This window comes from Diadema antillarum, unplaced genomic scaffold (assembly GCF_040938485.1).
Source record: "Diadema antillarum isolate AM-2024a unplaced genomic scaffold, OU_Dant_1.0 seq00000538_RagTag, whole genome shotgun sequence".
Lineage (NCBI taxonomy): Eukaryota > Metazoa > Echinodermata > Echinoidea > Diadematoida > Diadematidae > Diadema > Diadema antillarum.
In genome coordinates, this window is record NW_027271486.1 from 458,099 (window position 1) to 483,133 (window position 25,035).

Here is a 25,035-nt window from a genome sequence, read left to right on the forward strand (position 1 = left end):
GGGATGGTAGAGAATGTGCTTCATAGAGTTGGCGCTGATTGTGATGGCTACTTCTTTACGTAATAATGAATTCAGTGATTGAATGATTGTTGAGTGGATGATAAACCCTGAGGTTGACGAAACCTATAGCTAAGGAAAAAAATATCACACACACACACACACACACACACACACACACAAAGACTCACTTTTGCATAATAGTCAGACCGCAACACTAGAGATAATGAGGCAATGAGGCAGAAACATGAGATTTCCATGCATGCAGATAGTCTGGGTGCCAAAGCCACTTTTTGGGCCTAACCTTGTTTTACCGTCCACCCAATGTTTTTTTGATGGTTTTAGCCTATTTCGGGGGTGCTGAATCCGAATCTGGATGATGCAACTCTTGTATCCTTGAGGGTTTTGAGATATTCAAGATGGCCGCCAAAATGGCCGCCAAAACCGGAAATTCCCACGTATTTCCTTCTAAATGGTGAGATATTGAAAACAATTGATGGTTTTATCCTATTTCGAGGGTGCTGAATTCGAATCTGGATGATGCAACTCTTGCATCCTTGAGGGTTTTGAGATATTCAAGATGGCCGCCAAAATGGCCGCCAAAACCGAAAATTCCCACGTATTTCCTTCTAAATGGTGTGAAATTGAAAATAAGTGATGATTCTCCATATTTGAAAGGTGCTGAATCCGTATCTGGATGATGCAACTCTGTCATCCATGAAGTTTTTGAGATGTTCAAGATGGCCGCCAAAATGGCCGCCAATTAAAGCCGGAAATTCCCATGTATTTCCTTCTAATTGGTGAGAAATTGAAAACAATCGATGGATCTACCCTATTTCTAGGGTGTTGAATCCGAGTCTGAATGATGCAAACTTTGCATCCTTGAGGGTATTGAGATATTCAAGATGGCCGCCAAGATGGCCGCCAATTAAAACAGAAAATTTCTATGTATTAGCTTTTAAATGGTGAGAAATAGAAAACAATTGATGGTTTTACCCTATTTCGAGGGTGCTGAATCCGAATCTGGATGATGCACCTCGAGATAGTCAAGGTGGCCGCCAAAATGCCCGCTGAAACGGAAACTCTAATGTATTTCCTTCTCATAAATGGTGAAAAATTGATAACAATTGATGGCTTTACCCATTTTTTTTTTGACTGAAAGATTTCAGGTTTTTGTCAATGGCACAGTTTGAACTTGCTGTATATACAGTGAAACCAGCTCTACTGGTTATCTTTGAGTTGGTACGATACAAGTGTGCCAGCAATGAACCCTTCAAGACTACAGATGCGGTTGAATAATTGCAAGATTACACTGTTTCCTCTACATATAATGGATAAGTTTTGAACACTCACAACACATGGACAAGACATGTTCATCTAAATCATGTTGTGATAGTGATGTAGAGAAGTGTACTGAAATTACCCAACATTACCTGTCTTAATCCATGAGCAGTTTTAATCTCTTCATCCATGAACACTGAAATTGGTTATTTGGTTTATATTGGTGGTCTTGATGACATGGTTGAAGACACGAGTGGGACATTTTTAGAGTTATGATTCAATTTTTTTCTTCAATACGATATAACATATATATATATATATATATATATATATATATATATATGTATATATAATCTATTACAAATACCCACACGAGGGGACGGACAAATCACAGGTAACGCGCCGTGAAAAAAAAAAAACTGAATAAAAAAACAAACGACAACATGGAAGGTAATAGTTGATAATCCAGTACTAACGAATATCATAATCGCGCAGAGTGCTTTTGAAATTACCCTAATTGATATCTACTATAGTGGTCATGGATGCAACCATTTCCAATGACCTCATGCGACAAGTTTCATAAGAATACGAGGCGAGACTCGTCAGAATACAAGACAAGTTTCAACACCAAATACCAACATGCCATAATCTAATTTTACTCTATTGATAGCCGAAAAGGGTTAACTTCACATCTGTGGAGCCATATTATTGGCGACCACAAGCATTATTTTCTAACAATTATGCATAAAGACATTTTCAGTCGAATCTTTCTTTGTGTTTCTACGTTTCAATATGATGTCAATATCACTTTTTTTCCAGTATGTGTTAAAGTTCCGTTTGAGACGTATCAGAATATCTCAGTATATTACAATACCATTTTGACAGTCATTTTGGATGTCAATAATTTTTGGCTGATTTGACAAATTCGCTCAACTGAGCTGAATTTAAGAATACGAATTATTGCTTTTCACCCTGCATGTGTTTAATCCCCCGCCTCGCGTTAGAGCACAATACTTCACCATTTCAGTATAAGAAAATGTTAAGGAGTTTCCGTTCATACAGGGCATTTATAGATGTCCGAAAACCTTCAAAGACCCTCAGCACCCTCGAAATAGGGTAAGACCATCAATTTATTTTTAAATTTTTACCATTAAGAAAAAATATATTAACACTGGAATTTCTGCTACTTATTTTGGCTGTCATCTTGGACGTCTAAAAACCCTAAAGAATGGACGAATTTCAACAACCAAGTTTCGAGGGTGCTGAATAGGGCCTAATATTTCACAATTTTTGACAGTTATTTTGGCGGTCATCTTCGACATCTCAAAACCCTTAAAAAAGGAACACAAAAGTTGCATCAACCAGGTTTGGATTCAGCACCCTCGAAATAGAGTAAAACCGCCAATTGTTTTCAATTTTATTCACCATTTAGAAAGTAATATAGGGCTTACATGGAAATTTTCGTTTTTGACGGCCATTTAGGGGCCATTCTGGCGGCCATCTTTATTATCTCAAAACCTTCAAGGCAGTAAGAGCTGTATCCTGGAGCTTCAAATTCAGCAAACTCAAAATAGTGTAAAACCACCAACTGTTTTATATTTTACACCATTTAGAAGGAAATAGGGGGTCTACATATGAATTTCCGTTTTTGGCGGTCATTTTTGGCGACCATCTTTATCATCTCAAAACCCTTAAGGATGCAAGAGTTGTATCCTGAGCTTCGGATTCAGCACACTCAAAATAAGATAAAAACCACCAATTGCTTTCAAATTGTCACCATTTAGAAGGAAATACATGGGAACTTCCGTTTTGGGCGGCCATTTTAACGGCCATATTGAATATCTCAAAATCTTGAACAATGCAGGAGTTGCACCATCTAGATTCTGATTCAGCACCCTCGAAATAGGGTAAAACCATCAATTGTTTTCAATTTCTCACCATTAAGAAGGAAATACGTGGGAATTTTCGGTCTTGGTGGCCATTTTGGCGGCCATCTTGAATATCTCAAAATCCGCAAGGATGCAAGAGTTGCATCATCCAGATTCGGATTCAGCACCCTCGAAATAGGGTAAAACCATCCATTGTTTTCAACATATCTCACCATTTAGAAGGAAACACGTGAGAATTTCCGGTTTTAATTGGCGGCCATTTTGGCGGCCATCTTGAACATCTCAAAAACTTCATGGATGCAAGAGTTGCATCATCCAGATTCGGATTCAGCACCCTCAAAATAGGGTAAAACCATCAATTGTTTTTAATTTCTCAACATTTAGAAGGAAATACATGGGAATTTCCAGTTTTAATTGGCGGCCATTTTGGCGGCCATCTTGAATATCTCAAAAACTTCATGGATGCATGAGTTGCATCATCCAGATTCGGATTCCGCACCTTCCAAATAGGGAGAATCATCAATTATTTTCAATTTTACACCATTTAGAAGGAAATACGTGGGAATTTTTGGTTTTGGCGGCCATTTTGGCGGCCATCTTGAATATCTCAAAACCCTCAAGGATGCAAGAGTTGCATCATCCAGATTCGGATTCAGCACCCCCGAAATAGGGTAAAACCATCAATTGTTTTCAATATCTCACCATTTAGAAGGAAATACGTGGGAATTTCCGGTTTTGGCGGCCATTTTGGCGGCCATCTTGAATATCTCAAAACCCTCAAGGATGCAAGAGTTGCATCATCCAGATTCGGATTCAGCACCCCCGAAATAGGCTAAAACCATCAAAAAACATTGGGTGGACGGTAAAACAAGGTTCAGCCTCTGGCACCCAGACTAAGACTTCTATGTCCACTTTGCATTATATTTGACGAGATGAGACACCGGTTTTTTGTTTTGTTTTGTTTTTTTTTTTGAAATTGCAATAGCTCATGATCACAATGGTTTGTGTTCAAAATATGAGCATGACAGCTGATAGGGGACACTTCATTTTGAATGACATGTTTGTTTGGTGTTTTTTTTTCCAGGTTTACAGCTGAAACATTGATTGAATAATATACTATGATTTCATTTCCATCATTATACAGCACTGTAAAGAACCACCTATATCCTTTGATCTCATCGACGCCTGTTTTTTTTTTTTTCGAGTATTCTAAATGGGTCAGAAACCAGTAAAATATCAGGTAGATGCAAAAAATGGCCGCGGACTTTTGCATTCGGTTTTTGATTGGCATATGCCTTGGAAAACTGGCATAATTCTTTTAAAATGTTCTTTCATATCAAAGTAATTAAAGTGATTTCTTAAATATACTTGAGATTTTAAAATATTGTGATCCTACTTATTACATATTTAATGAGCATTCACTCATGCATACACGTATTGGCAAAGAAAAATAATCTTAGGTGAGACTGTTTATGTAAAGTGATCATATGATGTTATTGAAGAAGACGTCATTACCTGCCTTTCGAACAGGGCAGAATATTGTACACCAAGTTCTGCAAAGTTAGTTTATGATTTTTATGCTCACTGCAATAACAAAAAAAACACCATATAATATAAAGGGTGTTCTTAAAGAAATGCAAAGGTCAGCTAGTCAAGAATATATAATCTATTCTTGTGGAATGTATGCCACATAAAGTAGTAACTAATCAGTTACATTTCAGTTTAACATAAGTTTTCATCGGTTTAATTTGACGCCATGCTTGCGTCAACATTGATGGGGATCACAGAATTAGGGTCCTTCGAAGGTTAAGGGTACAAACCTGCTTTTTTCAAGTTTTGGTTTGTAAAGTACATGTATCCTTACAAAGTGAGTGAGTGTCATCAACTGCCGGAGGTGTGATTTCCAGAGGAAGCTCAACTTTTCGAGGTTGCTCCTGCAAAACCTTGTTGGCATAGAAGCTGCTTTTAGCATGGACGGGAAAGTGAACACCCACAATATCGTGGAATATGCGGCTTCGGGACATCCAATTACGACGTTAACATGAGCAGACAAAGATGGGGTGTGTGGGCTGGCCTGTGTAGAGGTTGCCAAATGATTGGTCCACTTTTCTTCAACAGAATCATGACTGGTAGCATGTACTTAGATTTAATCAATGAGGACATTATGCCCCAGCTGGAAGAAACTTTGAAAGGTAGGATCGAGGAGTGTTCCGGCATCTTTGGTGGGTAAGGGTCTACAGAATGGTGCTGCAGCTCACCGTCTTCGAGCTGTCCGTTAGAGGCTGGTATACTTTATTTTGCTAATGCATAATAGCCTTTATCTTAAGGTGAAATGGCCTCCACGATCTCATGACTTGACATACTGTGACTTTTTTTCCCCTCTGGGATACCTAAAGAGCAGGGCATTCACATTCCCACCACCTGGTCTGGATAACTTGAAGGCGCGTATTCGCCATGAGATGGATGTTCTTCGCCATGATCCCGCAATGGTTATCGAGCAGTGCGAGACATGCAGCTTCGATCACACACACTTTGTGTCGACAGGGGAAGGGGACACGTCGAAGGTGTTGGTGCATATAAGGTAAGGGCTGAATAATGTGCTCACTAGAGATTGGAAATTAACAGTCACTCGCAAAATCTTAACAGAAAGGAAATCATTTTATTAAAAATTGGTGTGAAAAAAAAACACACACGATGAAACCAAAAACTTATAGAAAAAGAAAATGGTTTCGTACCTTACAAACCAAAAAACTTGAAAAAAAAAAAGTTTCGTACCTTTCACATTCGAAGGACCGTAACTATGTGATCCGTGACAATGGTGACGCAAGCAAGGTGTCAAATTAAAGCGGATTAGCCACTTTGTATTTTAATAAAAATTTTATATGAATAAACCATATATCCTTGACATAGCTGATCTTTGAACTTTGGTTACTTTTTGGAACACCCCATATTTTTGTTTTCAGTTTGAATTAAAAACATATTCGCCTCGGTATTCTGAGGTTTGACAGCTCATACTTTGTTATTTTTCAAGTAATTTCACGCGTATAATGGGTATAAAATAACCGCATGCATTAGTTTTGACAGTTATTGTGCAAGTCGAAAATACAAACTACATGAACTACCTTTCGTCCACGGGAAATCGGGTCGATTGCAAAAGCCCATTCAGTATCATCTAGGGACATGGATATGTGCATAGACGTTGCCCATTGGTTGTATGTTGGTCTGCCTTGGGTAACAACACCTGTGACCACGAACACTTTCCCGAGGTCAATCTAAATTACAATTTTTTTCCAAACATACAAACAAAAGAAAGTACAATTCACATGAACAAAAGGAAAAACAAATGAAATTGACCGAAAATACACGTCTAGTCTTATTCATCAACAAACATTCCATTACGATACTTTCCAATTTCAGTCAGTCATGTGAGTTTGTAATTCTTCTTCTGATGATGACAATTATTTTTTTATGCAGCGTTTAGCTTTGAAAACTACAATTTTATACTTGAATCAATGAAAATGATGAACGGGTCAGTCGTAATTGACATTCGAGACTATACAATTTGGTTGTTGGGTGTAAATGTATGACCTATGCTCAGAGGAGACAAGCATCTTCTCATTTTCGAAATTGACCAAATCGCCAATTAACTTGCAAAGAATGACATCATTGTGTGTGAATGTTTTCCGTCTCAGAATAATGAATTTCATTGGGAATGCGGATTCTAAAAGGATTCGAGAAGTTCAAATCGACACGGCGCAAATTTCTAAAAATATTTACCATTTCTCTTTGATCAGGGACAAATCACAAGGAATCCACCCTAGAATTCCCCTCTACCAATCCACAGCGAAGGTTATGTATGTTACACTTGGTGATAAACCATTTTCATCTGCTGCTCTGAAACTGTGAAATACTGTGGAATCAACTACTCCAAACTCTCAGCAACCAGCAATCTCTCATCGTCTTCAATAACTTCTAATTTCTCACTTGTTTCATGTTTGATTCACAGCACATTTCAAGATGTATGGTGTTTTGGGGTAAATGGGCTTTATAAATGTTTCATTATTATTATCATTATTATCATCATCATCATCATCATTATCTATATTCTATTGTTTCTATCATTATCATTAAGTATCCGCTGTGTAGATATTTGTATGTATGTGTGTGTGTTTGTATGCTTGCATAGAATACTTTTTTGATGTTTGCTTTTGCAACAGGTTTAGACTCTTGATGTTGTCTACTCTGTACATGTTTTCGGGATTTGTCGTCATATATATTAGGCTCTGCTTTCCTGTCAAGTTCCTAATGCTTCCTAACTTCTGGCGATTCTTTTTTTTTTTTATCCGTTGCAAGCATGCTTTTACCTCCTATATATATATATATATATATATATATATATATATATATAAATTTCAAGACGTGCATTTGTGTTTACCTGCAGCTTCACCGGTGCATTTTTTTTTTTTTTTTTTGCTTTTCGCTTCAATTGCTCTAATCAAGTAGTGGATGAAAAAGAAAATGAAGGTAAACGCTAAATGCTACAATACTTGTTAAGAGAACCCGCTACCAGTTTTTGTCTCGTGAAAGTAAAGGGAGTAACCGATTCTTACTTTCAGCCACTTGTCTTGATCAGTAGGTTGTGGTGTCCATGCTTCCGAGTTACCACTCAAATCAGGTTCTGTGTTCAGCCTGCCATGCCGCGCCAGTGTAACGTGGTTGTACGTAGAAGAAGACGACATGCTGGCATCAGGAATCCGATCATCTTCGACCCCGAGAGGGACGCCCCGATCGAGTGGACAGAGCTCGCTATCATGGTCAATGGCGGCTAGAATCAATAACCATTAGCCAGTTCACTGTTAGCTCAATTCAGTTATGTTTTTTCTCAGTTGGTAAGGCATTTAACTACTTTTTAAAGTAGCATAATGCACAAGCTTGCCTCACTTAACTAGCTATGGAACTACTTCAAAGCAAAGGGCGAGCTTGCGTGTAGACCAAGTGACCAGAAAGGGTCATCAATAAATTGCAAATTCGGTAAACATTCATGCCACTGTTTTTAGCGTTAACGACCTTATCTATTAGTATACCAAGTACGAGGCACGGTTGCAAGGCGTATGGGCTCAAAAGCACCATTTATAGCGATTGCATGATCATTTTTGTTACATTAAGGATGGTTATCCCAGTGATGTTAAAAACTAACATGCCTGATTATACAAATGACCTTCTAATTACCATGTACAAAGTGAAAAAGTGTGAGCTCCATTATCATGTCAATGTTTGTTCACAAAAATTGTGCTTCATATGTCGATATCTTTATTTAGCGAATGGCCTCATAAAGACGAACATACAGTTTCAGTATCTATACCTATGACGTAAATTGTGGTAATTTAGTTGATATAAGATTAATTTAAATTAAAGCCTTTCTTCGAAGCATGCATATATTGTTATTTGTATATCTACATATTATTTTGTTATTTTCTTAAGACTTGGCAACCGGAATAAACAATAATAAACAAACAAAGCAAACAAACAAAACACAGAGACCATCGCACAAAGACTCACTTAGGCAAACCCAGCTACGTAGTGAATACACGGGTGTAAGATTTTCAATGTAATCCAGAGTAAGTACATGGAAATGCTGCACAAATAAAAATCGTCATAAGCTGTATTTCAAACATCTGTCCTCAATCAAAGTAAAGAGTTTAGAAAACGTGGAATTAGTGTGTCTGTGTGTGAATATGTGTCAAATCGTGTCTTAATGTTTACCTTCATTTCAAAACTAATATGCCTTCCCCCTACAGGTAAAGTGAACCACTTCTATCAAACTTTTTAAGGCATTCCCATTACAATTATGCCAACAATTAGCATCTGTAATACATTCGTATATGCCTTCTACGGTCAATCAATTTAAAATGATGGACTTGTTTTTTCAATCTACACGAATTTTGACAGACTGCCCAGCTGGAGGAAGTGGTTCTGTTAAAATTGATATACACACTATTTGGACGCACACACACCTACAAAACAAGTGTGTTTTAACATCGCTGCCCGGTTTCGACATAACCATCGACAGAGATGGGACCGTGCATATACTGTTATGAGTGTGTGTTTACACGTCTAAAATTCAAGCATATCTACCGATATCATCTTGCAAAGGTCCATAGCCAATCAGCTCCAGTCGGAGACTCATGTAACCGTAGTAAGTATTTGGATGGAGTCGAATATATCGCGCAGTCATGGCTCTCCTGAAGTAGTGTCTCACTTGACTAGTCCTATCATAATTAGCCGGGAATACCTTCGATGGCAAAAAAAGTTATGAAAAACACTAGTGAACAAACGGCGACAATTTATAAACAATTACTTTTAAAAAGGCATCTGTTAAGTGCATACATTGAGACGAACTCAAATTAACTAGCTGTTCACACGAACGTAAATTTTAAATCATGAATATTTTTATAAGCATTATTACTATATCACACTATAATAACTTCGAATTTGCGATAGGTATACATGGTATCACGATAAATTGGGTTTAAAAGTTATTACCTTATCATTCATGATATCAATTTGGTTTTATTTAGAGAATCCTTCATTCGTCATCTGCATGATGCAGATGGTTATATTTGCTCTCATTTTTTTTTGTGTGTGTGTGTCACAACCCTACCTTCGCCAGCATGAACACACTGGTTTCAGAGGCATCAAACTCACCTTAACGCTGCCTGTGAAAGGATCCTTATATTCAGTCCAAACCATGCTGTCTAAGCTGGATGACAGTTTATATGATGTGACATACTGGTCATACTGATCATGCTGATATGAGGCCCTTCCCTGTGTGATGATACCAGACACCAGAAAGTTCGAGCCGAACTGAACCTGTAACCACTGAGATGTGTTTAGGACCCTGATACTCCACGAGGTGGGTCCGTTGAGACGAGCGTGTTGGGTGCAAAGGCCAGCACTGTAGCAGGATGAAGCGGTGATGCTGGAGTCTGGAATGGCGCCATTTTCGAGACCAAGAGGACTACCAGGAGACATGCTGGGACTCTCTGAGGGAAAATATGAGACAAACATTCTTACCGTTAATTTAGTTCAGTAAAAAGAAAGAAAAACAAATATATATAAACAGTGAATATACATGAATGAAAATACTAGTATTATGCATATAAACGCACACATATATGTATAGACGAATCTATATATACATGTACAGTTTAATTATTATAGTAATTATTAGCATTGATACTCCATTCTTATTTCTTATTACTGCCGAAGCCAGCATATCTCAAAATAACTATATTTTTATGTGACTTGAGCAATCTATATTTAATACAATAGCTGTAAAAAAAAACTTGAATAATATATTGTTTACTCAGTATTTATCTAGCAATCCACGTCCCACAAGCTTTGCTTCTTAGTGGATCGCTATTTTCCATGATTGAAGTTATTTTCCGACCGCTCACGAAGTATACATGCATTGTTCCTCGTAATTATTGTACATATGTTGTTGTAATTTATTTCATATACTACATGAATCTTTTGTAAACGTTTGGACAATATCATTTCATGATACTTTCTATTATGTTTTTTATCTTCGGTGATTGGAAATAAACTATGATTGAATTGAATTGAATAGTGTATATGGAGAGAGAGAGAGAGAGAGAGAGAGAGAGAAAGAGATTCCAGATGCAATTGGTATGTGTGCGTGTGTGGATATATTTTTTAATAACTTTAATAGTATTTCATCCTATACTACAAATAGACATTAACCTGTATGTATACTAACACATAGGACATACGGTCCTCCTAAATTACATACAACTGCATGGACACGATGTAAACCCAAATATGATAGCTGCATATGGGGTTATCTAGACATATTTTCAAATGGAAAATGAGAACATACAAACAAACACGCAAACATAAAAGTCATACGTAAATATGAAACCTCTCACCTGAACAACACACAATGCCGATGGTAGCATTCACGTCATCATCTGTCTCTTCGTCTACCCAACAGTCGGTGATATTCGCGGCATTTGTTGGGCAACTGACCACACCCAATTTTGCGTACACATCCTGTGACGATTCGCCGTAGAGGTTCCCATTTATTGTTCCGTAAGCTCCTTGGAATCCAAGGTACTGGCAGACCAGACGAGATGCATAAGCCGTCCACCCATTTTGGTGTATAAGTCTAAACTTGTCTGGGCTGTAACGAGGTGCAAAGACGATTCTCCCTTCATTCCTGTTTCCTCCAAGGATCCTCACAGTTTCGATGAAAGTAGCTGAGAGGAGTGATCAGAAGTCCCACAAAAGAATATCTCAAATGAAATATACATAGATATGAAAACTACAGAAAGAAATCCTCGACCATATTATTATGTAGGTTACAATTTAAAACTAGTATATGATTACAACAAAACTAACGGAACATAAAATAAATATGATACCCCTTTCTGTCACACGTTTTATGATTAAAACAAAAGATCAGAATCAAAATATCAATATAACGGAATCTACCACATGAGGTAATCTTCTGCATAAAGTTATTTAACAAGAAGATAACTAACTAAATTTACCACAAAAGAAATTCTGTTTCCCACCTTTTTCACATCGTTTGCCTTGCCAACCATCGAGACACGTGCAGTTGAAACCGTCGTCCGTCTCAGTACACCGGGACTGATGAAGACACGGGTCAGACAGGCAGGCTGTTTTCACAAGAATGTATAAAAGATACATGTGTAAACATGTACAGTATATATTATTCCTCTGATTATTTTTACAAAGGCAACTTCGTTTTAAAATTTCTTTACTTTATTGTCTTGCAGTTGACTTTGTTTTTTATTTGCTTTTATTGTTCCAACTCCCAAGCACAAATATTTTGATGATACAGTATACAGATACAAAACAACATAACAATACAATCCATAGAACATCAAACAAGATATTTTTGTCTTGGTTTTGTTCTATAGCTGCATTTTCTCTCTCCAAGCACAATAACAAATGAAAACAAAGTGATATAGATTACACAAAACAGGGAACGTATAACATTTTAATCAACATAACAGTAATCAATTTCATAACAACAGCAGTCTGTAATAACATTACAAAGCAGCAGGTTAGGACATTCTATATTTATATGTGAACAAAGAAGAAATCAATACATGGGATCGTCATCATAAGCAGACCTTGACGTGGATGAGGCCCTACCTTATAAATACGAATATGATACAACACCAATAAACCTACACATAAAACTCTTAATCTTAACTATGTATACCAAACACGTTTTCCTCAAGAAAACACAGAAAAAAACAATGACAAAACAGTGAGTTGGTGCTTTAAAAAAAAGAAAAATACTCAACACCACTGACTACAATAAAATGGAAGTTTTTGGTTAAAAAAAAAAAGGCTTAAAGTCGTAATCATTGAAGAGAAAAGACAATTTCACAAACATGAAATGCGAGCAACCTATACAAGCACAGCTTGAATTGCATAGGTACCTATGCAGATGCATCATTTACGTTGTATGTCAGTACAACGGTACATTAGTCTTTGAAGTGAAATTATGTTATTCTAATATAAACTCTTCCTCCTCAACAACTTCAGCAACAGCTATGCGATGAGTTATGAGGAAACAAATAATTTGACTTCACATCAATCACTTCATCTTGAGCTGTTGGATAAATACAAAAGAGTACAGAGAGACAGCTTGTTAATATGGTATCGTACCAAGCTGCACATTGGAACAGTGATCGACACTTAGCACGCCATAGTCACTGATAGTATGTAAAAATCCTACTTCAGATTAAAGGACTGGTACATTTTCGGTTGAGATAATTACAGCTTCAGGTTTTTCAAAGTTTTTGATGATATCTTAATTTCTTTGAGACAAAGAAAAATCTGTGGTGAAATATGTACTCTCTAAAAAAAATCGAGTGAAAATTTTCACTCTAAAAAGAGTGAATACAAAAAGGAGTGATCCCTGACGTCACTCCAAAATGAGTGAAAATGAACATTTTCACTCAAAATTCACTCCAATTTCACTCGAAATTCACTCTTTTTTGTATTCACTCTTTTAAGAGTGAATATTTTCACTCGATTTTTTTTAGAGAGTAAGAGCATAATAAAATCCTCAGAGGACATGACGGAATTCAAGGTTTATTTGTTGAAAATTGGTTTCGAAATATCTAAGATAACAAAGCAAACAAAACGATTCTAATAAAAAAAAAACGAGACCCACCGTCTATTAGGAACGCTTTGTTTTACACTGCTTGGGGATGTCTCAACCATTCTGAAACCAATTTTCATCAAATACATTTTGAATTCCTTTAACAATCGCAGGGTCTCTAACATTTCATAAAGCGGTCTGTATAGTAAAAAGTTAAGGGCTGACATCTCACCTTAACCAAAACTATATGTATGTCACCCCTTAAAGGACTATACCTGGTCTCGTGCAGATGTATCCAGTCGGGTTTTCGGGAAGTTTCATTCCTGGTGGCAGCTGCGGTAAAGTGTAAGCGTGCGACTTCACGGGTTTAGGTATGTACTGAATAACGGCGCCATTATCTGACAGTACAGAAGGGCATGGGACTTTGGTGAGGTGGGGGCACACTGCCGGATTGTATTGTGCTGAAAAAAGAAGAAGATGAAATAGAACAAACATTGACCTGAATTATCAGCAAAGAATTTGTAAGAATCATCACAGCTTTAAAATGTTGCTTTAACATATTCTTTAACTTAAATGCGGTACGTTGCAAGAGAGTTATATATACACTGCACATTATCCCGGGCCAAAAACTGGGGGAAGGGGAAGACGTTGAAACAGCGATTGTGCTGGGTGAAGGCAAATGACTAGGGGCTATTCGCTGATTTATTTTCATAAAAGTGTCTTTCCGTCTTTTATGGTGGTAGAAGAGTGGTTTGTAGTGCATTCCATAGCTTGGCCATTTGATTTTTGCGATGACGATATCGCATTCGATTGAATTTATGTTTGCAAGATTAAAGAAATAAAATGAATTTCAAATTGTGTCAATTCACATCGTAATGAATTCAAACAGCCAATCGCTTCATTGCAGTAATTACCATTTCTACAAGCCTTACCTAGGCCTACATGTCAGAAACAGTCAACAGTGTATACATTTAAGATCAATACCGTGTCCTGTTGATTGATTTCTTTACATCTTCATTTAAAGTCATTGATTTAGAATCGTCCCGTCATTATCAGGTTTCAAATCATGTTATCAACCCAGTAAAAAACAAGTTTCGAATTACAATTCACGTTTGTTACCACACTTCACGCAATAAATCAGACCCCGAGTAGCTGCTGTCAACTCAGAAAGGACCATTGGCCTGTTAAATGATAATGTGCTCTGACATTATTGCTTTAAATTTGTTATAATAACGTCCTGATAATTCAAATTCATATTCAAATTCAAATTCAAATTTTATTTTCACTTTTTTCAACAGAATGTACAAGAAACAACATGAAAAATTTAACATGCGAGTCGTTGAAAATATACAAAGCCAGACGGGGATAAAAACATGGTCATGTCTACATGATCACTACAAAAGAAACATACACACTATATACACCAAATGGGGTCTTTCGAGCAATAGAAGTATAGACAATAGATTAAGAATTAATGCATGGAACAGAAATTTGGAAAAACAGCATTTTTACCAAGCACCACTACGTGTCATTTCTGGAGACAGTTTAGATTAGAGTGTAAACGTCGAGAAGGGATACAGCAATTGTTAGCGCGCGTTGCTTGCAAGTTCTATTTATATACACTGACTATAATGATGGAAATTAACGATTCTTGTGCTTCTTTCATTCCATTCATTTTGATATTGAGAAATGGGCTCAAGGATAACTTTTGTTCTACAGTTATTGTTATGCGTGTGAAAAGTTTGTGTCGATACGGCTGTAAGTGCTAGTGCACTATATGGGGAGCGGTGGTTTCGAAGGAGAGCAGGTCTAAAAAAAATGTATCACATTGTCATTCATTCTTTGTGACCCTGCATCACAAAATCAACAAAAATTCGCCAGACATGGATCTTTCGTGAAGGGCAGATTATAAAAGAGCAGACTCTTAACTTTAAAGTGATGTCTAAATCAATTCAAATGGACTCCGCTAACCTAATCTAAATACTGGAAAGGAAGCACACACTCTGGAAAAGTGTGAACTGAGAAAAGAGGCTCTATTTAGTATAGGTATAGGTATAGTACAGCTTAATCTTTACCAAGTCGTGCTAGCTGTGCAATGAAAGGGACAAAATACAGGGTGTAAACTATCAGAGCAACAACAATGACGGAATGATTAACACATTCTGTCGATGATTAATGCCAACTTTCAAAGCAGTAGCGTTATCCTTTCAGAAGTTATTAGACTTAAATGTGAAGAGAGTGCCAAGGATTTCAAGAAATGAAAATTGGCCTTTAAGATATAGCTGATCGTTATACGTTTTACTTTCCTCCCTAAAAAGGATTGTAGAAAAAATGCTGAAAACACACTTTCCCATTCATTTTATGATTGAAACTGAAGACTAATGAAGAAAAAGGACAGCTCTTTCCGAAAACATGAAAAATTCAAGATGACTCGGTTGACCCATTTTACATTTTTTAAGTCCTCACGTAAATTCAAGTGGTGCGACTTTTTGTTGGCTTTGTGATGCACGGTCACATATTCGGGGTCATCCCACGAGACCGACACCCACGAGTCATATGGTCCACCAGACCGACATCAAAATAGGTCCATGAGTCATACAGCCCATGAGTTATACGGCTCACGAGTTATACAGCCCATGAGTTCGACACTAGGCACAAAAGGCTCACGAGAACGACACTAAGCAAAGAAAACCCACGAGACCGACACTACATAATACCGACAGTAAGACCGACATAAGACCGACAGTACGCAAAAGAGGCTCACGAGACCCACACTAGGCACAGAAGGCTCACGAGACCGACACTAGGCAAAGAAAGCCCACGAGACCGACACTAGGCAAAGAAGGCTCACGAGACCGACAGGATGGACAGCGCCATCTACATGTCAATTGCCTGTACAGGGTGTTCCATGAAAGGGAAAATTACATACTGGCGGATGCAATTTCGTTACGCTGTCGAGCGAGAGATTGTAACTAACTAATAACAGTACCATCTACATATCAACGACATTGAATATATGTATTTCTACAAGTGTGGCTTTTAGGGGGCAGTTCTGTCATGCTACGGGGAGCGACATTGTTACCATTTTAAAAAAAATAAGATTGTTCTCTTCATGGGACCCCCCCCCCCAAAAAAAAAATGTATGAAAAATATGATAGAGGAAAAGAACGATGAATGCTTTAATTTTAGATGCCATCGTGCAATATCAAATTGGCTTTCCTAATTTCTATTTAGACGGTGGACAGGATCTATTTTTTTTCGCCCTTTTCTTTCTCGCTTCACAAGTTAAGTCGGCCTTATAGATATCCAATCTGCCAACTTATACCCTCCTGCTTAGGGTTTAATTTGTAATTTTCTCTTTAATTATAATGTTTGAAATTCAACGGATGAAAATGCTTTTTATCGCAGCGATTCACCTCGATTTCAGTGTCTTGTGTTTGTAGAATTATTCTTCTCAAAACGGTACATTTTTCATTAAATAGACAAGGTGTTCTCATGGATGCATCTTCTTTTTCCGAATTCTTAACGCTGCCTTAATTGACGATTACATTATTTTTCTGTGAATTTATATCATTTCAACGCCTTTGCAGATGACTACCCCCCCCCCCCCCAACATGTAAAGCAGTTGAGCACTGCAACGTTGACCATTTTGTGAATTATTTTCTTTTAGTTAACTCCATTTCATACCTGAGTATTTTTCTAGTTGGTTGATCTTAATGTCCACATCAGTTTGTTATTTTTGTTTTCTAAGGATGTGTATACCGGTATGGGCTTTGCAAATAGGGAATCGAGGGTGTTTTCGCATTTTCGAAAGTAATGTTGAAACATCTTATGCACTTTTACTGAATTTTTTTTATTTTTTCACAAACACTCACATACACAAACACAATTAAAGATCTTGAACCTTTCAGGGGATGAGGGAGGGCAATTGACGAGGTATTACCCTAGCAACTCTCCTTTTTCATCTCTTATACCTTCTTCATGCCATTATCTGGACACCCTGTACAATTAATTGGTCTATAGGTGGCGCTGTTGAGCCTGTCGGTCTCGTGGGCCTTCTTTGCCTATTGTCGGTCTCGTGAGCCTCTTTTGCCCAGTGTCGGTCTCGTGAGCCTCTTTTACCTAGTGTCGGTCTCGTGAGCCTTTTAAACCTAGTGTCGGTCTCATGGGCTTTCTTTGCTTAGTGTCGGTCTCGTGAGCCTTTTACAAGTTAGTGCGTAGTGTAGTACTTGATGTCGAACTCATGGGCTTTATAAATTTTACTCAGTGTCGAACTCGAGGCTGTATAACTAGTGGGCTGTATGACTTGTGAGCTGTATGACTCGTGGGCTGTATGACTTGTGAGCTGCTGTATGACTTGTGGGCTGTATGACTCGTGGGTGTCGGCCTCGTGACGTGCACCCACATATTCTACCCCTTCCCTTTCCGTCCCCTCTCCACCAGGTCCTCCACCGCCGTAGAAAACGTCAATGAGGGAACCATGGGAAAATAAATTGAATGACACAAAAAACGGTGAGAGTTTCATGTTTTGTTTTGTTTTGTTTTGTGTGGATTTTTTTGAAATACGATAAAAGCAACTGTCTGAGCAATATGGAGATTACTTACTTACTTATCAATTGTCTATTATGAACGAGAGCGCTGGACAAATTCCATTAGTGGAACGATTGGTTTAAGTTATTTATGCTATTTTTACAATGTTAGACCTTCGCATGTCAGTATTGCGCGCGGTGTATTGTTGTACATCATAAGTAGTTTCTATCCTTGTATATTCAGACATGATGAAAGACTGGTAATGAAAAATCTGCATCAACTCTGGATCACATTTACTAGTCTCGCTTAAGCAATTCTCCTACATGCGACATGCTTTCTCTCTCTCTCTCTCTCTCTCTCTCTCTCTTTCTTTCTTTCTTTCTTAAAGCACTTACTTTTCACGGTGAATTATGAAGTAAATAATCAGTATTTCATTTATGTTTGTTATAGGCAGCGTGTTGGCCTGTTGGCCTGTTGCCGACCAAACTGATAAATATACTCAGATTTATCTTGTCATGAATGGCTTGATGCTGTTGAGGGATCAGACCTGATTTTGTTTTTCTTGTTTTCATAAAGCATTAAAGGACAAGTTCACCTTCATAAACATAAGGATTAAGAAAATGCAACAATATTAGTAGAACACATCAGTGAAAGTTTGAGGAAAATTGGACGATCGATGCAAAAGTTATGAATGTTTTAATTTTTTTGTGTTGAAACCGCTCGATGAGGAGACTACTAAGTACAGCTTGTGAGTCATATGCGTACAACAGTATGAATAAAATGTAATAGAAAATTCAACATATTTTCACTTTTTTCGCATAATAAAAGAGCACTTGACTTGCCTCTTTCTAAAGGCAGGGGGGATAATATTACCCATAACATTTGTCGGTAACGAGTCAGAGGAATGTGTACTTTTTTTCAAAAGATGGAATTTTGTGAAATTCTCTTTATATTTTCCTTATATTGTTGTACGCATGTAACATCTAAGTTATTCATACACTGCAGTAGTCTTCTCATCCAGCGAGTACTGCACAAAAACTTCAAAAATTCATAACTTTTGAACGGATTGTCTGATTTTCCTCAAACTTTCAATGATGTGTTCTACTAATATTGCTACATTCTCTTAATCCTTATGTTTATGAAGGTGAACTTGTCCTTTAAGTTTAATTACATAATCCCTTCATTGTTGCTACTCCGGTGGTTTACATCCTGTTTTGTTTTATTTGTTCTTTTGTTTGTTTGTTTGTTTGTTTGTTTGTTTGTTTGTTTGTTTGATTGTTTGATTGTTTTTACATTCATTGCACAGATGGCACTTCTTGGGAATGATTAAAGGCTTGTAGACCAGGTATACTTCAGAGAATCTTTTTTTTTTTCTGTTCGCGCTTTTCCGGAGTCTGTGCTTTCTCTCCAGTATGTATAAATAGGTTAGGAAAGTCCATTTAAATATTGTTCTTATGATACTCATAAAGAATAAAATAGTACAACATAAGTCCTGCGCCAAAGCTCGAACTATAACTTTTGCTTGCGATAAGGTAATGGTTCTGTTAAATGGACAACACCTATTGCAAAAAATGTTCTTAAAGCGAATCCTATATAGGTTTCTCAACTCCTTAGACACAACAATTCTGCCCCCTGGTTTTGCATCTATCAAAACAAAAGAGGAAGCGCTCATGAGAGCTAGATTCAGCCATAATGTGTTACAACCTTTGAGACAAATGTAAGTTAACCATTGTTTAATTTACAAAGACACCTTTTAGAAAAAAAAGACCACCACGGAAATGGTCAATATCAATAAAGGTATTATATAAAGCTCAATTAACTGTTTGATTGCACGAGCGTCATCAATTCGAACAATCGTGTTGCGGACTCAAAAGATTTTCTATAGGGCATAGGGGGTTTTGCATTCCATACTGATATCTAATAACATTAAATTGATCTGTCCGAATCAAGGAACTGTCAAATCATGCATATCGCATTACTTCAAAACTTATAGCATTCAGAATTTGTGAAAAAAAGTTAACAGAAGTCATAGTTTATCCCAACAACCTCTAACGGATAATGTAATGTTTCCAGGTCAGCATGCCTGTACAGTGACGGGGGATCGTTAACGATTAACTGCACATTAATTGAAAATTTCATTCATTTCATTTATTTCATTCCTTCTTTCTTTTTCGTCAAACATAACACGAAATTAATCAGAAGATATAACATAGGCATGTATTCGACTTTATATGGTAGATAATGTTTAACAAATACGAAATTATACATGCATATCGGCAAAATACAAAGTTATGTTTGGAGGAAAAAAACAAAGAAAGAACTGAGAGGTTCACTGAAAAGCATGCTTGTAAATTGTGAACCACTCAAAGGATTCTTATGAATACATTGAACATTTTTTTTTACAAAGACAGGAGAGAACAAGACAGGACAGAACAAGACATTAGAAACACAACGACTTTACATGACTTTACAGTAGGGTATACCATGACAGTAATAAAACACAAAAGAACAATGGAAAGAAAGGAGAGAAAGAAAAAGGAAGTGAAAGGAAAAGCCAACACGCTGAACGTCGGGATCAGAAGATGGAATTGAGCTGCTGTACATTTGGATCAGAAGAGGGAATTGAGGTGTTTCATCTCGATCAGCCGAACAAAGTTTATACAAATAAGATAATGTAAAAAATATACAATGATTAAATCAATGATTGACGATGAACCCTTAGGCTGTAAAGACCAGCTAGGTAATGAATAAAGAATTTTTTATATCACAACTTAAAGAATTCCAAAATCTAGGGCCACTGTATATAAATGTATTTTGAGCCAATAACGTTCTCAGAAGGGGTAAATGAAACTCATTTGATCGCCTGGTGGGATAATTATGAAAAAAATGAGACCATTCTGAAGCAAATAATTTTCACACACAAAAAAAAAATATATATATATATATATATATATAATGTACTCTTAAATGAATCCCACAAGGATTGGAACAATCATCCCCCAACATTCCCACTGATTCCCATTGATCAGTTAGTAGCCATTCCCTGAAGTCAGAAGACGTCATACTTTTTGAGATAATTGATCCACAAACTTTACCAAAAAAAAAAGAAAAGAAAAGAGAGAAAAAAGGATTCAAACCTGCTTGATTAAATAAGTAGAATATGATATAAATGAGTAAATATATAGCACACACATAATTTTTTCAGACACAGTTGATCACTAATTTCACGTATTACCTAGCGATACTGCCTAGTTATAATTATCATAACGAGATAATATACAAAAAAAAATGCATTACGTACCTGATGTCTGCCAAAGTAGAAACAAGAACCACAGTGAGAACAGAATTCCCTGAAATAAATTTTGAAACAGAGAAATCAAAATTCCAAACAATAAATGCAACATAAATATTACTAGTAAGATTTTTTGCTGTTTTACTCTTTTTAATAGTGCTGAGTAGGCTTATTATGAACGATAGCGGCATATTGAAGAATGATAAATCGTGTGACATCATGTCTTGAAAGATGCCAAATGTGTCCATACCCAGTTTCAAATAACATGTTATTATGAAAACCACTCAATGTAGATATGTTAAAAACATTGGTTAATAGCAACACGGCATAGGTGTTTTTACTCTCGAAGCAAAGGACAGCGAGCCATTAATATACCTTTAGTTTTGTTTACTGGTTTATCGGCGATTCAATGCTACCCTCAGTTTCTCCTCATATTGCTCAAATAGATCATGTTGCTCGAAATGGAGATATATGTATGCATAGTTCACATTCCAGTATTAGTCATATCATTTCATTTCATTTCATTTATCAAATTTTCCACACAAATCATGCAGTGTTGTGTTTACAACATCCATCCATAACAATGTGAAATAATACACAAATGATAAGTCATAAGTTCAGTGGTTATACAAATAGCGTTTCATTGCACAAAATCAATTGAAATCATTTTCAAGTAAATTATATTCATGGCAGATAATTAAATCGTGTGTAGATTCGTGCAAGAATCTTCACGATAGCGGGTTGTATCATTAATTCCAGTTTCAAAAATGCTTCGGATGTTACGTGTTCTGCGTTCAGTGCATTGGATCGTTCGCAGCGTTAACCGAAAGCACTCTTTTTTTTTCAAAATAATATCTTCATCAGTTTATGGTGGCAACTTACCCTTTGGATACAAATATTCCTCATTCCACTCATCCTGTTCAGATTTTGCTCACAATGTTTTCTCCAACAGGCATTTTCCCCTATAATATAATGTCATGTAAACGTCATTATGCTGTATACCGAACAAAACTGTAAACACTGAAACACTGAGTTGTGCCGATTTTGAAAAACCCCGTCCATGATTTTTATTTCTACGGATGAGTGAGTTGTTGCCAACAGCTCATGTAAATGAGGAATTGGTTTAAATTAAACATACTCTTGACGAAAGACATGCACTCGGCTACCTATTCAAATAGTTAGATGAATGATGTAAAGAATGTAAGTTAGGTGCCCACCAACGTGCTTAATGCTTGTTACCTTGTACTTTCTATTATGTGCTTGATTAAGTGCTCATCCCGCCCCTTTCCTTCTATATAATTCAACCCCACCCCTTTCTCTTTCTCTCGCTTACTCTCTCTCTCTCTCTGTCTCTCTCTCTCTCTATCCTAGCCTCGGTCTCTCTCACTTTGTCTATTCTTTTTTTCCTAATCTGTAAAGCACCATACGCGTTCGTTCTCACTGATGTACTGATATAATAATAGCTGTTTCGTCATCAAATTCATACATGGAAGCATCTTTAGCTTTGGGATGGACTATACCTGTTTCAAACTGATATCTCCACAAAGTCGTACAAGGCCCCATTACACTGGCCATTGGAGTCTCATTTGATCCAAAAAAGGAATTGATTTTTAAAAATTTCGGCGTTCCTCTAAAAATCTGATTCTGCAAGCTCCAGAGATTCGAATAAGGGCTCTTGGAGGATGATTTGATTTATTAGGCATGATTAACATTTATTAGTATTTATGATTTGTGTTTGCATGAAGAAAGAAACAATCAAAACTGAGTTACAATAGTAACTTCTATACAATGATATTATGTTGTTGTTGTTTTGAAGTACAAAACAAACGAAATGTAAATTCTAATAAAAACATACATCACAAACAAAATAATGGTAATGAAGTCGTAGTCACAAGAACCAAAGTGGGGGAGGCAAAATCAAAAGCACAGCGTGTATTACTTAGGCCTCTTCAAAAATCAAGTTACCTAATAGTAAGATAATAATACATAACAATAACAGAATATTTGAATTGTTTCAAAGCAACAACAACAGCAACAACAACACCTGCAACAAGGACTAAAATCAAAACTCTGCATTATGAGAAATGAGTTGGAAGTAAGGGTAAGAAAAACGAGGAGTAGATAGGACAAGTTGAGATAAGATTGAGATTTGAGATTAAAATGGGCATAGCGTTTATATCTTTAAACACAATTCCTGAACCACTACACGCCCTCATCATCCATCAACCATCTCTCACACCATAATGATTGAGACAATCTTTGCAAGAGTATTATCATGATCAATAGTGTCAAAGGCCTTGGAAAGGACCAACAAGATGCTTAGAGTAGACAGTGGTTTTCAGCTGTAGGTACATTAATGTTGATACCCATTCCAGAAGAGTCCAAGATCCAAGATTTAAGTTTACCTGTCCAATGACTACTCAATCTTCGGAAACTAGACAGACTGTCAAAAGACGTGGGCTGGAAACGCACGAGAGTCGAATCTTTAGTATCGGACTGACTCGACACTTATCCGATACCGACTAGCCTTGCGGCTGGAAAAAATAAGGTCTTGTTTGTCCAGGGTAGCCTCTTCAATGTTTCACTGCTGTACCGGAAGGCCCTGCCATTATTATTACCCTAGCGTTGCCTGGTACCCATTCTCCCATACCACTGGGTTGATATGGACACGGTGAGTAAAAACGGTTTCAGTTCGTTATTCCGAAGGTTCGTTATTCTGAAGGTTCTTTAGTCCGAAGGTTCGTTATTCCGAAGGTTCGTTATTTATTCGAAGATTCGTTATTCGTTAATCCGAAATTTGATAAGGTTTGTTATTCCGAAGGTTTATTAATCAGAAAATGAAATAGGGTTCGTTATTCCGAAGGTTCGTTAATCCGAAAATGAAACAAAGCTCGTTATTGCGAAGGTTCGTTATGGGCCCTATTTCATTTTCGGATCAACGAACCTTCGAAATAAGGAACCTTACTTCATTATCGGATTAACGAACCTTCGGAATAACGAACCCTATTTTATTTCAGATAAACGATCCTTCGGAATATCGAACCCTATTTCGTTTTCGGATAAACGAGCCACAGGTCTCAGTGCACGTTGATGATGATGATGATGATGATGATGAAACAGCATTTATATAGCGCCATTTATCTGTATAGAATAATTCAAAGGCGCCCAGCTCCCACAAAGTGTCACACATCATTCACAAAGTTGCTGGAAAAGATAAGTCTTCTGTTCAGACTTGAAGGTATTGAGGCTGTGGTAATTCCGAAGCTGGACTGGTAGAGAGTTCTACAGACGTTCCCCCATAGCTGGAAATGTACAAAACAATGAATGTTTCAAGATATTAACAATATTTTGATATGATGAAAATTGAAAATCTGAATTAAAGATGATTAATCAAAATGTTCTAACAAATATTTTAAACTGTATACATTCTATTTCATTTTATCATGTATTTCACACATGTCTCCAAATCGTTACACTAGCCACCGATCCTCGTTTGTACCATGCACATCTTGGGGATCAGGAAGTCGAAAAGACCTCAGGTCTATACCAACGTTTTCTCAGGCAAAAAGTTTTGCTTTCGATAGGTGACCTGTAAGAAAAAATACGTGGAACGGGGACATTAGTTTGTCATCAGTTCTCACTCGCATTTAGTCCTGTCAGTGTCGGATAAGTGTCGAGTCAGTCCCATGTGTGTTATAAGACCTGTGTTGTACGACTATCGGAGTGTCCAACCGACGTTCTCTGAGAGTTTGTGAGTTTTATTCTGACGATTAAACAGTCATCGCACATGAGTGTTCGTTCTGGGGATCATTAATATCACATTTGGTTTTCCTTAGCGAGTGTCTCTGGAGGGTGTGGCTCAGATTTTATCGGAACTCGTC

At 37.0% G+C, this 25,035-nt stretch overlaps 1 protein-coding gene across 1 annotated transcript in view; it reads right to left on the minus strand.

The window, feature by feature from the left end:
- LOC139734660 (uncharacterized) overlaps positions 1–13,653 on the minus strand; it is a 42,956-nt gene extending 29,303 nt beyond the window's left edge. Inside the window, exons 1-6 of the mRNA XM_071645448.1 lie at positions 13,608–13,653; positions 11,765–11,869; positions 11,117–11,446; positions 9,873–10,210; positions 9,303–9,459; positions 7,778–7,992 (exon numbers count right to left, since the gene is read on the minus strand). Coding sequence (XP_071501549.1) covers positions 7,778–7,992; positions 9,303–9,459; positions 9,873–10,210; positions 11,117–11,446; positions 11,765–11,869; positions 13,608–13,653 — 1,191 coding nt within the window. The remainder of the gene's footprint in view (positions 1–7,777; positions 7,993–9,302; positions 9,460–9,872; positions 10,211–11,116; positions 11,447–11,764; positions 11,870–13,607) is intronic.
- Positions 13,654–25,035: the final 11,382 nt, after the last annotated feature.